A 12,156-nucleotide genomic window follows, 5' to 3' on the forward strand; every position below is an offset into this window, starting at 1 on the left:
AATGAACTTACCCATCATTCTTAGACAAAATGTGACACAAAAAACAAAGGGTTTTGGGAACAAGTCCATTTTAAGGAGCATTTTGATGGAAACCAGAAAGACACAGGTTTATGGAGGGAATTCCAGAGCTTAGGGCCTAGACAACTAATTGCAGCCAGTGGAGAGATGAAGGAAATTGAGGGTTTACTAAAGGCCAACAGTGACAAGACATGTTGAAAATTTACAATATTTAAGGAGGTTACAAAGACAGAGGGTACAAAGCCACAGTGAGAGTTGGATATATCGATGAGCATTTTATTTTTACTGCAGCTGAATAGGAGCTAATATGGCACAGTGAGCACAGGGCAAATGGATGAACGGGATTTAGTGAGAGTTAGGATATGGATAATAGAGCTTTAGATCAGTTGAATTTTATGGAGGGTTTGACTAAGCTCGAATTTTCAAAAGAATCATTCTTAGTCTGTTTGCTATTTATATTAATAGACTTGAGACAATCACATTGCCAACAAAGCCACTGATATCAATTTTTTTTTTGCAGAATGTACACCAATAAAAGTCCTGGAATATTTAGCATTTTAGGCTATTAAAAATGGAATTTGGTTCAGTCATCATAAAAATAGGCCTAATTACAAATGGAAAAAATTTTATTTATAAAGTCATAGAGATGTACAGCATGGAAACAGACCCTTCGGTTCAACTTGTCCATGCTGACCAGATATCCTAAATTAATCTTAACACCTGTAAAATTCTGGAATGCCATTCAGTAAATCACATTTTTACTAATTCAGTTACTTGAAAAAAATTCAATTATCCCATGTATCAAAACTAAATTTCTGTTTTATAATTTTAAATATTAATGTTTAGTTATGTATAAAATCTTTGATAATAGCAGTTTAACTGGATCTTAATTGTAATAACTTTTCTCTTCCTTAAAATCATCCTCTAGTGTTTCTGACCAAATGAAAAGCAGTATCCTCTAGAAATTCTGAGCTGAGTCCAGCATTCCATCATTGATTTGTTGTATATAATTATATACGGAAATGTCTGTTAATATGATGGCAGAAACCACTGAGATAGCACTTTATTAAGTAGAACATTAAGGAATTTACTAAATGGGTGGTGGAGGTGGTTGAGCTTTTGGCTTGATTATTCCAAGCCTTTGTGATTAATAATTCTTTGTCAAATTAAGTTTTTTAAGTCCAAGTTCATTTTGTATGCTGTAAAGTGAAAGTTTTGTTACATATTAGTAACTAATGTAAAGTGTTTTTTTTTTGTTTGCATTGTGTTGTCTTTCAGCAATGCATTTGTATATATGTATACACATTAATGTGCATATAATTCAATACACATTTAAATTTAGGTGCTGTAAAATTGTGAATAAATTGTTAATGTGACTGTTAAATAGCCATTTAATTTATCTAATGCTAACATTGGTACAAGTGCTTGATAGAAAAATGCTAACAGTGTTTAAACTAGCTACAGTGTTTGTACTTCAAAAATTATAAAAGTGAAGTTCCTTGATATTTCATGTGAGATTATTTAAACTACATGCCCCTACAAGTTGCAGTGGCAAAATGCACTGTACTGTGATATGAGCAGTTTAAACATTGTTTCCTGTTTTTGAGTTTGATTGTGTAAAATAAAGCAGAGCTGGCAAATTTGGTTGTTTTGAGTTGCATTTTGTATAATACATTGCTTTAAATACAGTAGTATGAAGTGTAACTTAAGGTGTTGGTTGCTCTTTGTACAATAAAAGTAAGTTTACATTTTCTTAAAAGTTGTTTTTTTTTGTTTTCCCACAATTTATACAAATACTTTCCTAATGTTATAGTGGATAAAATGGAGGAACCGTCTTTGGATCACATTTTAATAAGCTACTCCCACGTAGCCAAACATGAAGGTACTTATATTATGGGAAGAAATTTCTGAGAGAAATAACATATGAAGTAGGATCCAAGTACAAATCTGAGTAGTATGGTGGTGAGTACTGCTGTCTCACAGTGCTAAGGACCCAGGTTCAATTCCAGCCTCAGCCATTTTCCAATCCTCTGGCACCCTCCCTGACTCCAGTGATTCCTGAAAGATCACCCCAGTGCCTCTCCAATGTCCTCAGTCATCTCTTTCAGAACTCTAGGTGTTATCCATCTGGTCTGGGTGATTTATCCACCTTCAGAACTTTCAGCTTCCCAGCACCTTCTACTTAGTGATGGCCACTACACTCAGCTGTGCCCCCAACTCCCTTGAAGTTCTGGTATGCTGCTAGTGTCTTACAGTGTGAAAACTGATGCAATGTACCTCTTCACATCCTCTGCCATTTCTTTGTTCCCCATCACTACTACTCCAGTTCCATTTTCCAGTGGTCACTCTCGCCTCTCTCTTACTTTTTAGATATTTAAAAAATAATCTTGCAATCTTGTTTTACAGTGTTAACAATCACACAACAGCAGGTTATAGTCCCAACAGGTTTATTTGGAATCACTAGCTTTTGGAGCGCTGCTCCTTCATCAGGTGGTTGTGGAGTATATCTTTTAAAATATCAACAACTTTCTCTCTTATTTCATATTTTCCCTCTCATTACTTTTTTCTTTTGCTTTATGCTGTCCCTTAGTATGGTACTTCTTCCTTGGGATGAATTTCTGCTGTGCCTTCCCAGTTCACCTCAGAAACTCCTTTGCTATGCACCCTTTCAAGTTAACTCTGGCCGGCTCCTCCCTCATGTCTTTGCAATTACTTTTACTCAAAAGTAAAACCATTACATCTGACTTCAGCTTCTCCCTTCAAACCACAGGGTGAATTCTATCAGATGATGGTCAATGCCTCCTTGGGGTTCCTTCACCTTATGCTTTCTAACATAGTCTTCCTAATACAACATCCAGAATTGCCTATTCCATAGTGGAGTCGAAAGTGTGGTGCTGGAAAAGCACAGCCGGTCAGGCAGCATCCAAGGAGCAGGAGAATCAATGTTTTGGGCATGAGCCCTTCATCAGGAATCTCTACCTCGAGCTGCTCCTAAAAACATTATCTTGTTGACATGCCACAAACTCATTTTCTTGAGATCTGCTATCAACCAGATTTTCCCAGTCCACCTGTATATTTGAACTTCCCCTATGATTATTCTAATGTCATTCTTATCCATGATTTTTTTTCTTACCCACATCCTGACTACTGTTAGAAGGCCTGTACACAACTCCCATTAGGATAATTTTTGCTTTGCAATTCTTCAACTCTGCCCACACAAATTCTGCACCTTCTGACTTTATATAATTTATTGGTATTGATTTAATTTCATTTCTTTGGAGGGGGAAGGGGGCTGAGAGATAAATGTGGGGGTTTGGGATGGTGATAGGTGGATGCAGATAGGTGATTGTGATAGGTCCGTGGGAGGGTGGAAGAGATAGGTGGGAAGGAAGATGGACAGGTATGTCAGGTCAAGAGAGTGGTGCTGAACTGAAGGGCTGGATCTAGGATGAGGTTGAGGGTGGGGTGATTTGGAAACTGATAAAGTCAATGTTGATGCTGTGTGGTTGTAGGGTCCTGAGGCAGATGATGAGGTGTTCTTCCTCCAGTTGGCGGGTGGCTTTAATTTGGTGATGATGATTTGCATGTCCTCCTATTTCAAGGACCACAATTTCCTCTCCCACATGATCAACAATGCCCTCCATCGCATCTCCTCCATTTCCTGCACCTCAGCCCTCAAACCCCACTCCCCCAACTGCAACCAGGATAGAACCCCCCCCCCCCCAGTCCTCACATTCCACCCCACGAATCTCCAGATGCAGCGCATTATCCTCCACTGTTTTCGCCACCCTACAATCAGACGCCACCACCAAAAATATATTTCCCTATTCACCCCTATCTGCATTCTGCAAAGACCATTCCCTCCATGACTTCCACATTAGGTTCACACTCCCCACTAAACCACTCTCCACACCCGGCATCGTTCCCTGCTGCCATACAAGGTGCAAAGCCTGCGCCCATACCTTCCCACCTCACCTCCATCCAAGGCCCTAAATGATCATTTCAAATCTGGCAGAGTTTTCTGCATATTCTCCCATCTTATTTACTGCATCTGTTGCTCTCAATGTGATCTCCTTTACATCGAGGAGACAGAGCGCCAACTCGTGAAGCAGTTCAGGGAACATCTCTGGTTTGCGCACACCAACCAATCCCACTGCCTTGTGACCAACCACTTCAACTTCCCCTCCCACTTCCCCAAGGACATGCAAATCTTGGTTCCCCTCCACCGCCAAATCAAAGCCACCCATCAACTGGAGAAAAAACACTTCATCTTCCACCTTGGGACCCTTAAGCCACACGGCAACAACACTGACTTCACCAGTTTCCAAATCTGCCCGCGCCCCCCAACTCCGATCCAACCCTCCAACTCAGCACCGCCCTCTTGACCTGACCTACCTGTCCATCTTCCTTTCCAGCTATCCACTCCACCCTCCCCACCGACCTATCACAATCACCACCAACCAGCATCCACCTATCGCCATCCCACCTACCTTTCCCCCTGCCCCATTCCCACCCTCCTATTTATCTCTGTCACCTTCCCCTTCCACATTCCTGATGAAGGGCTAATGCCTGAAACATCAACACTCCTCCCTCTCTGCTTTTTCCAGTGACACACCTTTTGACTCTGAGTCCCCAGCATCCGTAATCCTCGCTTTCTCTTAATTTCATTTCTTACTAACAAGACAACCCTGACCCCTCTGCCTATCTGCCTGTTCTTTCAATAGGACTCATACCCTTGTTTGTTAGTTCCTGGCTCTGATCTCCTTGCAGCCGTATCTCTGTGATGCTCACAACATCATATCTATAAATTTCAATCTGCACTACTGTCATGAATTTTGATTCGTATGTTGCATGCACGTAGGTACAACACTGTCAGTCCTGCTTTAACTGGCCCCAAACTCAGTTGTCCCATTACCTGCTATGCCTGAAGTTAGATTCCTGACTCTTTCCATACTCCCTGTCCTATTACTTGTTCTGGAAACTTTAACTCTGCTGAGCCTGTGTCCCCCACCTGTTTGAGTTTTTCCATAATTTTCCATTCAACTAAACCAAAACCCCCGCTGCTAAAATTATTTAGTTTGAAATCTGGTCCCATCAGAACAGCTCCATTCTTTCTTAGTACTGGTATCAATGTCCCATGAATTCAAGTCCATTTCTCCCAAACCAATCTTTAAGCCATCCATTTAATTCTTTAATCTTATTGACCCTATACCAATTTGTTCATGGCTCAGGTAGTAATCCAGAGAAATATTACATTTTTGGTTCTGTTTTCTAATTTAGCCCCTAGCTGCTCATATTCCCTCAGCACCATCGTTTTCTTCTTTCTACCTATATTGTTGGTAACTACATGGACCATAAATCGAGTGTGGTGCACAGCAGGTCAGGCAGCATTCGAGGAACAGGAGATTTGATGTTTCGGGCAAAAGCCCTTCATCGGGAATGAGGCTGTAACCCGAGGGGGTGATGAGATAAATGGGAGGGGATGGGCGTGGGGCTTGGGGTGGGGGGGAGGAGGTAGCTGAAAGTGCCATAAGTAGATGATAGTCAGATGGGAAGATGGAGAGATTGGCGGGAAGGAAGTAGGAAAGGTCATGAGGACGGTAGCGAGTTGCAAGGGGATCTGGGATATGTTGGGGATGGGAAATGAGGAAACTGGGGAAATCCACAATGATGCCATGGGGTTGGAGGGTCCCAAGGCGGAAGATGAGGCATTCTTTCTCCAGGTGTTGGGTGGTTATGGAGTGGCGATGGAGGAGGCCCAGGACCTGCATGTCTTTGGCGGAGTTTGGGGGGGGGAGGGGGGGGGGAGAAATGTTCGGCCATGGGGCAGTGGGGTTGGTTGGTGCAGGTGTCCCAGAAATGTTCTCTGTTTTCCCTGTTTCCCCAATGTAGAGGAGACCGCATTGGGAGCAATGGATACAGTAAATGATGTGTGGAAGTGCTGGTGAAACTTTGATGGATGTGGAAGGCTCATTTGGGGCCTTGGACAGAGGTGAGGGGGGAGGCGTGGGCACTGGTTTTGCAATTCTTGCGGTGGCAGGGTAAGGTGCCAGGTGGGCAGTTAGGGGGCGTAGACATGATGAGGTAGTCGCAGAGGGAACGGTCTTTATGGGAACAGATGGGGTAGGGAGGGAAATATATCTCTGGTGGGGGGGGTTCGCTTGTAGATGTTGGAAATGGCGGAGGATGATGTGATGTATACAGAGGTTGGTGGGGTGGAAGGTGAAGACCAGGGGGTTCTGTCCTTGTGCTTGGAGGGGTGGGGTTCAAGGGCAGAGGTGCAGGAAATGGATGGGATGCGCTGGAGAGCATCATCAACCACGCGGGAGGGGAAATTGCAGTCTTTAAAGAAGGACGCCATCTGGTGTGCACTATGGTGGAACTGGTCCTCTTGGGAGCAGATGCGGTGGAGGCGGAGGAATTAGGAATAAGGGATAGCATTTTTACAGAAGGCAGAGTGGAAAGAGATGTAGTCCAGGTAGCTGTGGGAGTTGGTGGGTTTGTAGAAGATGTCAGTGTTGAGTTGGTCACCGTTGATGGAGAGGTCCAGGAAGGGGAAGGATGTGTCAGAGATGGCCCAGGTGAATTTAAGGTCAGGGTGGAACGTGTTGGTGAAGCTGATGAACTGTTCAATCTCCTCGTGGAACACGAGGTGCTGCCAATGCAGTCATCAATGTAGCGGAGGAAAAGGTGGGGAATGACTGCAAAAGATAAGATTGTTCCACGTAGCCAACAAAGAGTCAGGCATAGCTGGGGCCCATGCGGGTGCCCATGGCTACCCCCTTCATCTGGAGGAAGTGGGAGATTCAAAGGAGAAATTATTGAGGATGAGGACCAGTTCAGCCAAACAAATTAGAGTGTCAGTGGAAGGGTACTGGTAGAGATGTCAGGAGAGAAACAAACGGAGGGCTTGGAGACCCTGGTCATTGTGGATGGAGGTATATAGGGACTGGATGTCCATGGTGAAGATGAGGCATTGGGGTCCAGGGAAACGGAGGTATTGGAGGAAATGGAGGGCATGGGTGGTGTCTCGAACGTATGTGAGGATTTTGCAATCCTCACTTTCACCTACATGGATCGTGACAACTAGATCTTTCCATTCCCACTCAAGTTCCTCTGCAGCCCAGATGAGATATCGTGAACCCAGGCAGGCATCACAGCCTTCGGGATTCTCAATCTTGGCCATAGTCTATTCTCCCGACTATACTATTCCCAATTGCTACTATATTTCTCTTTTCTCCCCCCTCTTCAATGGCTCTCTGCATCACAGTGCTATGGTAAGTTTGCTCATCCTCGCCACAGTCCCCACTCTCCACCATAGAGGGAAGAAGAATCTCAACACCCCTGTTCAACAAGCTCATAGGATAAGGCTCCTTCAATAGTACCTCTGGATCCCTCTAACAACCTCACTGGTAATTGTACCCTTCTGCCCACTGACTGAATGTGAGATCATTAAGCTAAGAGGTGTGACTGCCTCCTGAAACTCAGGTAATCCAGGTAATTTTCCCCTTCCTGGTGTGTCACGGTGTTTGAAGCTGAGACTCCAGCTCATCAACTCTGTGCCAGGGTTCCTCAAGCAACCAACCCTTGCCACAGGTGCGGTCACTATGAACCACAATGTAGGTACAAGAGATTGTCTGGCTTGGCATCTCTGTTTGATTCTTAAAAATTCTGTAAAGGTCTTTTAATTTGTAAACCGTAAATATTTCCCCTATATGTCTTCAATCTGAAAGGAACCTACATGATAGTCATGTTAGTAGCTATGAGAAAGTGAGGACTGCAGATGCTGGAGATCAGAGTCAAAAAGTATGGTGCTGGAAAAGCACAGCCAGTCAGGCAGCATCCGAGGAGCACGAGAGTCAACGTTTTGAGCATAAGTTCTTCATCAGGAATGTCGCCCCATTGCTCATGAAGAGCTTATGCTTGAACCGTTGACTCTTGTACTCCTTGGATGCTGCCTGACTGGCTGTGCTTTTCCAGTACCACATTTTTGGACATTAGTAGCTATTACCACATTTTTGGACATTTGTAGCTATCACTAACCAAAGAATTTATGGTTTATGATGTTACTCTATAATGCTGGGCCCCTGATCCAGAGCTTCACGTTCCTAGAATCTCTACAGTGCAGAGATTGGCTATTCAGCCCATCGAGTCTGCACCGCCTCCGAACAGCATCCAATCCAGACCTACCCTTCGAGTCTGCACCACCTCTGAAGAGCATCCAATCCAGACCTACCCTTCCCTGTACCCCTGCATTTCCCATGATTAATCCACCTTGCCTGCACATCCCTGGACACTATGTACAATTTAGTACCGCCAAGCCACCTAACCTGCATATCTTTGAATTGTGGGAGGAAACCGTATCACCCATAGGAAATCTAACCAGACACATGGAGAACATGCAAGCTCCACACAAACAGTTGGCCAAGGATTTGAACCCAGGTCCCCAGCGCTGTGAGGCAGCAATGCTAACCACTGTGCCACCCATGGCGATTTATCCTGTTAAAAAAACCAATGAGCACAAAACACCAAGCAAAAAGCAGCGCTTCCCCTCTGCACTGACCTTCCATGTTGCCTCCAAATTCCCTCAACTATATACTCAGTCTTTTTATTTCAAAAATATAATTGATTCATAAAAGAACTTTATTTATGTACATAGTTACAAATGCAATTTGGTTCTGTACACTAGCAGATCAAGGAAACAAGCAATCATTGGAGTTTGGCTCTATTAAAATGTGATCTCTCCTTCTTAACCATGCAAAATTTACTGATCGTGCACTTTCAACAAACCATTTCTTAAAAAGAGCTAAGGCGAGCTGAGATCATTCACACTAGTTAAGCTTCAATAGTAACTAACACCTTTAAGGCCCTTTTCATAACCTCAGAATGATTGACAACTGTTCCTCAGTCAACTGAGTCAGTTATCTTTTCACTTGACTACTGAATTTTAAACTTTTAAAATGAAGAAAGAAAGATTAACCAGTTCTATTCCCACGTTGGACCCCAATTCCACAAACTATTTACTCACTCAGGCTGCGTCTCACTCTGGATGTGATCTCTCCTTCCTGACTGGGCGAAGGTTACGATAATGAATGGATCCTCCTCCATCTGAATCTAAGTTCCTCCCTAGCCCTAAGCCACATCCTGGCACTAGGCAGAAAACAGAGCCTCCAGACTCACTCCCTCTGCCATAAAGAATGGTGTTACCCCGCCTCACAATACTGTCCCATACTATCACTACAGTCTGTCTCACTCCCTTTTTGAGTCTCTTCCAGTACAGTCAGCTTATCCCCCTGCAACCTACACTCTCATCTAAAGAAGCTGAAAGAACCTTAACTTGTTGAACAATTGAGGCTGAGGCTCCCATCTTCTGGGTCCCCTTACTTGCCTCACTCACAGTCACAGGTTCTTGTCCCTGAACATTGACCAAATTCAATGATCCAACCCTAAGGGGTGTGACAGCCTCCTGGTAGAAAGAACTCAAGTACCCTCTAATGTGTCGCAGTGTTTGTAAGTCAGCTTCCAAATTAAAGTCTGAGCCAAAATTCCTCAAATTTCAAACACTTGTCACAGATATGTTTGCTTTGGACCAAACTGATACTCAGGAACTCTCATATGCTGCAACTGTGACACATCACCGGTCTTGCCATCATAATGAGCTTTAAAGAACTAATTAATTATTGCATTCAACTTTATATCTAGTTATGCTCTTATAGATTTTACTGATCTTGCATAAGCCACTATACTATTTTGAACCTTAGGAATTGAACAAACCTTAATAATTTACCAGATACTCACCAATTAACCAGTAGTAAGTGATTAAAGGGAGAATTATCAAATAATCCTCATTCTGCCCTGTACTTTTCATGCCAACTGTAAGTGGCATAAAATATAGAACAATACAGCACAAGGAACAGGTCCTTCAGCCCACCATGTCTGCATTGCCTTTGATGCCATTCTAAACTTATCTCAACTGCAAAGTTCAAAGTGCAGGAGTACTTATGAAATGTGATACGTACCAAAGATTTTCCGAGTGCAGGAATCTCTTTCAAGTACTGACACACACTGGGTCCCTCAATTCAGTCTTTGAAAGACAGCATAAACTATCCAAATAGTGAATTTTTAATGCAAAAATATGTTTTATTACTCTGAACAGAAAAATACCATGAACAGAAAGAAATATGCTAGACAGCAAAGATAGAAATTCATGACTCTTCTCACAGGACTATGACCACGCAATAGTCTTAAATTAATATCTTTATCTAAGTTCTCCAAATAAATGTTATTACAACTTTTCGATCTCGGAACAGATTAATAGTTAGAGTGGCAGTAAGAAACCACCTGCAAAACAAAAGACACTGGTTTCTTCAAAAGGGTATATGGAGATGAACTACCAAGGTTCCTACAAATGACAAGATTATCAAGATAATAAATTTGATCCTCCACATTTACTAAATTTTTTCCATACAAGGCCTTCTTATGTGATAACAGTTCGGTTGATACAACTAGCTTCAACATTATTAGCTGGGGTGGGGCAAATCAAAATTTATAAAGACACCTACAACTGACTGCTACTTAGTACCCCAATGAACTGTGTTTGAAAATTAGATAATGGACAATTCAAACTCAGCAGGAATGCCTCACATTTGAAAAGAGAGAGTTGATACTTCACTGTCTAGGCTTAGATTTAATTACCACGTTATGAAGAAGCCAAGTAAATAATAGTACATCCAGAAAAAAAAAGGAAGTTGGTGCGTGGAAAGGAATTTAAAATATTATACTTTACATTAAATTATATATATATTTTATGGACCAAAACTTGACGAAATCCTCAAGTTTCCAAAAAGTAAAAAGCAGCAATCTTCGAATATCTGAGCTATATTTATGTATAATAGTGTATTTATACATATGGCAGCAGATTTATGGCTGTTACATATTACACAACTGTTGCACCATGTTTGTTCCTCAGTGTACCTTAACAACAGAAAGGTCATACTAGTTTTGCAAGTCTCATGCAAAAGATCCCACAATTTCCCAGTAGAATAATTTGAATTGTAAATTTCAAGATCTCATAAATAAACTTAAGCACTGAGGCATAAAATATCATGCAATAGCCACAGGCCTTTTGTACATTATTAAGAACTATCAAGTCTAGAATTTTAGAAAATTCATTAGAATTTCTTCCTTTTTCTGATCAAACTTGTATGCAACTTCTTCCACAACTGCATTATGATCAGCACACAGCTTTTTAGAATTATCCTGGAAAGTAACATGTCGAAGATCCTCCAAAAGCACAGTCTTAAGCTTATTAAGTTCTTCTGACAGCAATTTCATATTGCATGTAGACAGTTTCATATCTAGACAAACATAATTTAATGTGAGATGTTTTGTGAAAATAAAAAATACCAACACACCATTCCGACTTGCAAAAAAATGCTACATGCTTAAAACATATCTCAGATTCCTGGCATAATTTATTACTAATAAAAGTGAATGAAGAATTCTGTTAATAGTGAGCAAAGACATTTTCTTTTTGTTCTTCATCTGCCATTAGTGCTTTAAACAACCAAAAAAGATTGCAAAGTATTGCTAATTCTAATTGCCCTTGAAAAGGTAATGGTGAGCCACCTTCTTAAAAGCTGCAATCCATGAGATTAGTTACATCCACAGTCCTGTTAGAGAGATTGTTTCTGGATTTATAACTATCCGTAAAAATATTATCTAAAGCAAGAGATACTGGAGGCAGCAAGAAGAACTTTTCTTATGCAGCAAGTAATAATAAGCTGGAATATGTTCCTACTAGGATGGTGGAAGTGGGATTATCAATAATTTCAAAAGGAAACTGGATAAATACTGGAGAGAAAATGAAACTTGCAGGAGTGCAGTGATAGAGCTGAGTCTGACTGGATTCCTCCACAGAGAACCAGCATGCACTTGAATGGTTCAAAGTTTGTGAGAAGATTTGTAGCTCGGGTGCTCATTGTTGTGGTTCTGTTCGCCGAGCTGGGAACTTGTGTTGCAGACGTTTCGTCCCCTGTATAGGTGACATCCTCAGTGCTTGGGAGCCTCCTGTGAAGCGCTTCTGTGATCTTTCCACCGGCATTTGTAGTGGTTTGAATCTGCCGCTTCCGGTTGTCA

At 42.0% G+C, this 12,156-nt stretch overlaps 1 protein-coding gene across 1 annotated transcript in view; it reads right to left on the minus strand.

Annotated features, from left to right (window-relative positions):
* Positions 1-8,647: 8,647 nt before the first annotated feature.
* Positions 8,648-12,156, minus strand: part of LOC122561392 (L-seryl-tRNA(Sec) kinase) — a 38,441-nt gene continuing 34,932 nt past the window's right edge. Inside the window, exon 9 of the mRNA XM_043713157.1 lies at positions 8,648-11,375. Coding sequence (XP_043569092.1) covers positions 11,170-11,375 — 206 coding nt within the window. The 3' untranslated portion in view covers positions 8,648-11,169. The remainder of the gene's footprint in view (positions 11,376-12,156) is intronic.

The sequence above is a fragment of the Chiloscyllium plagiosum genome, chromosome 22 (assembly GCF_004010195.1).
Source record: "Chiloscyllium plagiosum isolate BGI_BamShark_2017 chromosome 22, ASM401019v2, whole genome shotgun sequence".
Taxonomy (NCBI): domain Eukaryota; kingdom Metazoa; phylum Chordata; class Chondrichthyes; order Orectolobiformes; family Hemiscylliidae; genus Chiloscyllium; species Chiloscyllium plagiosum.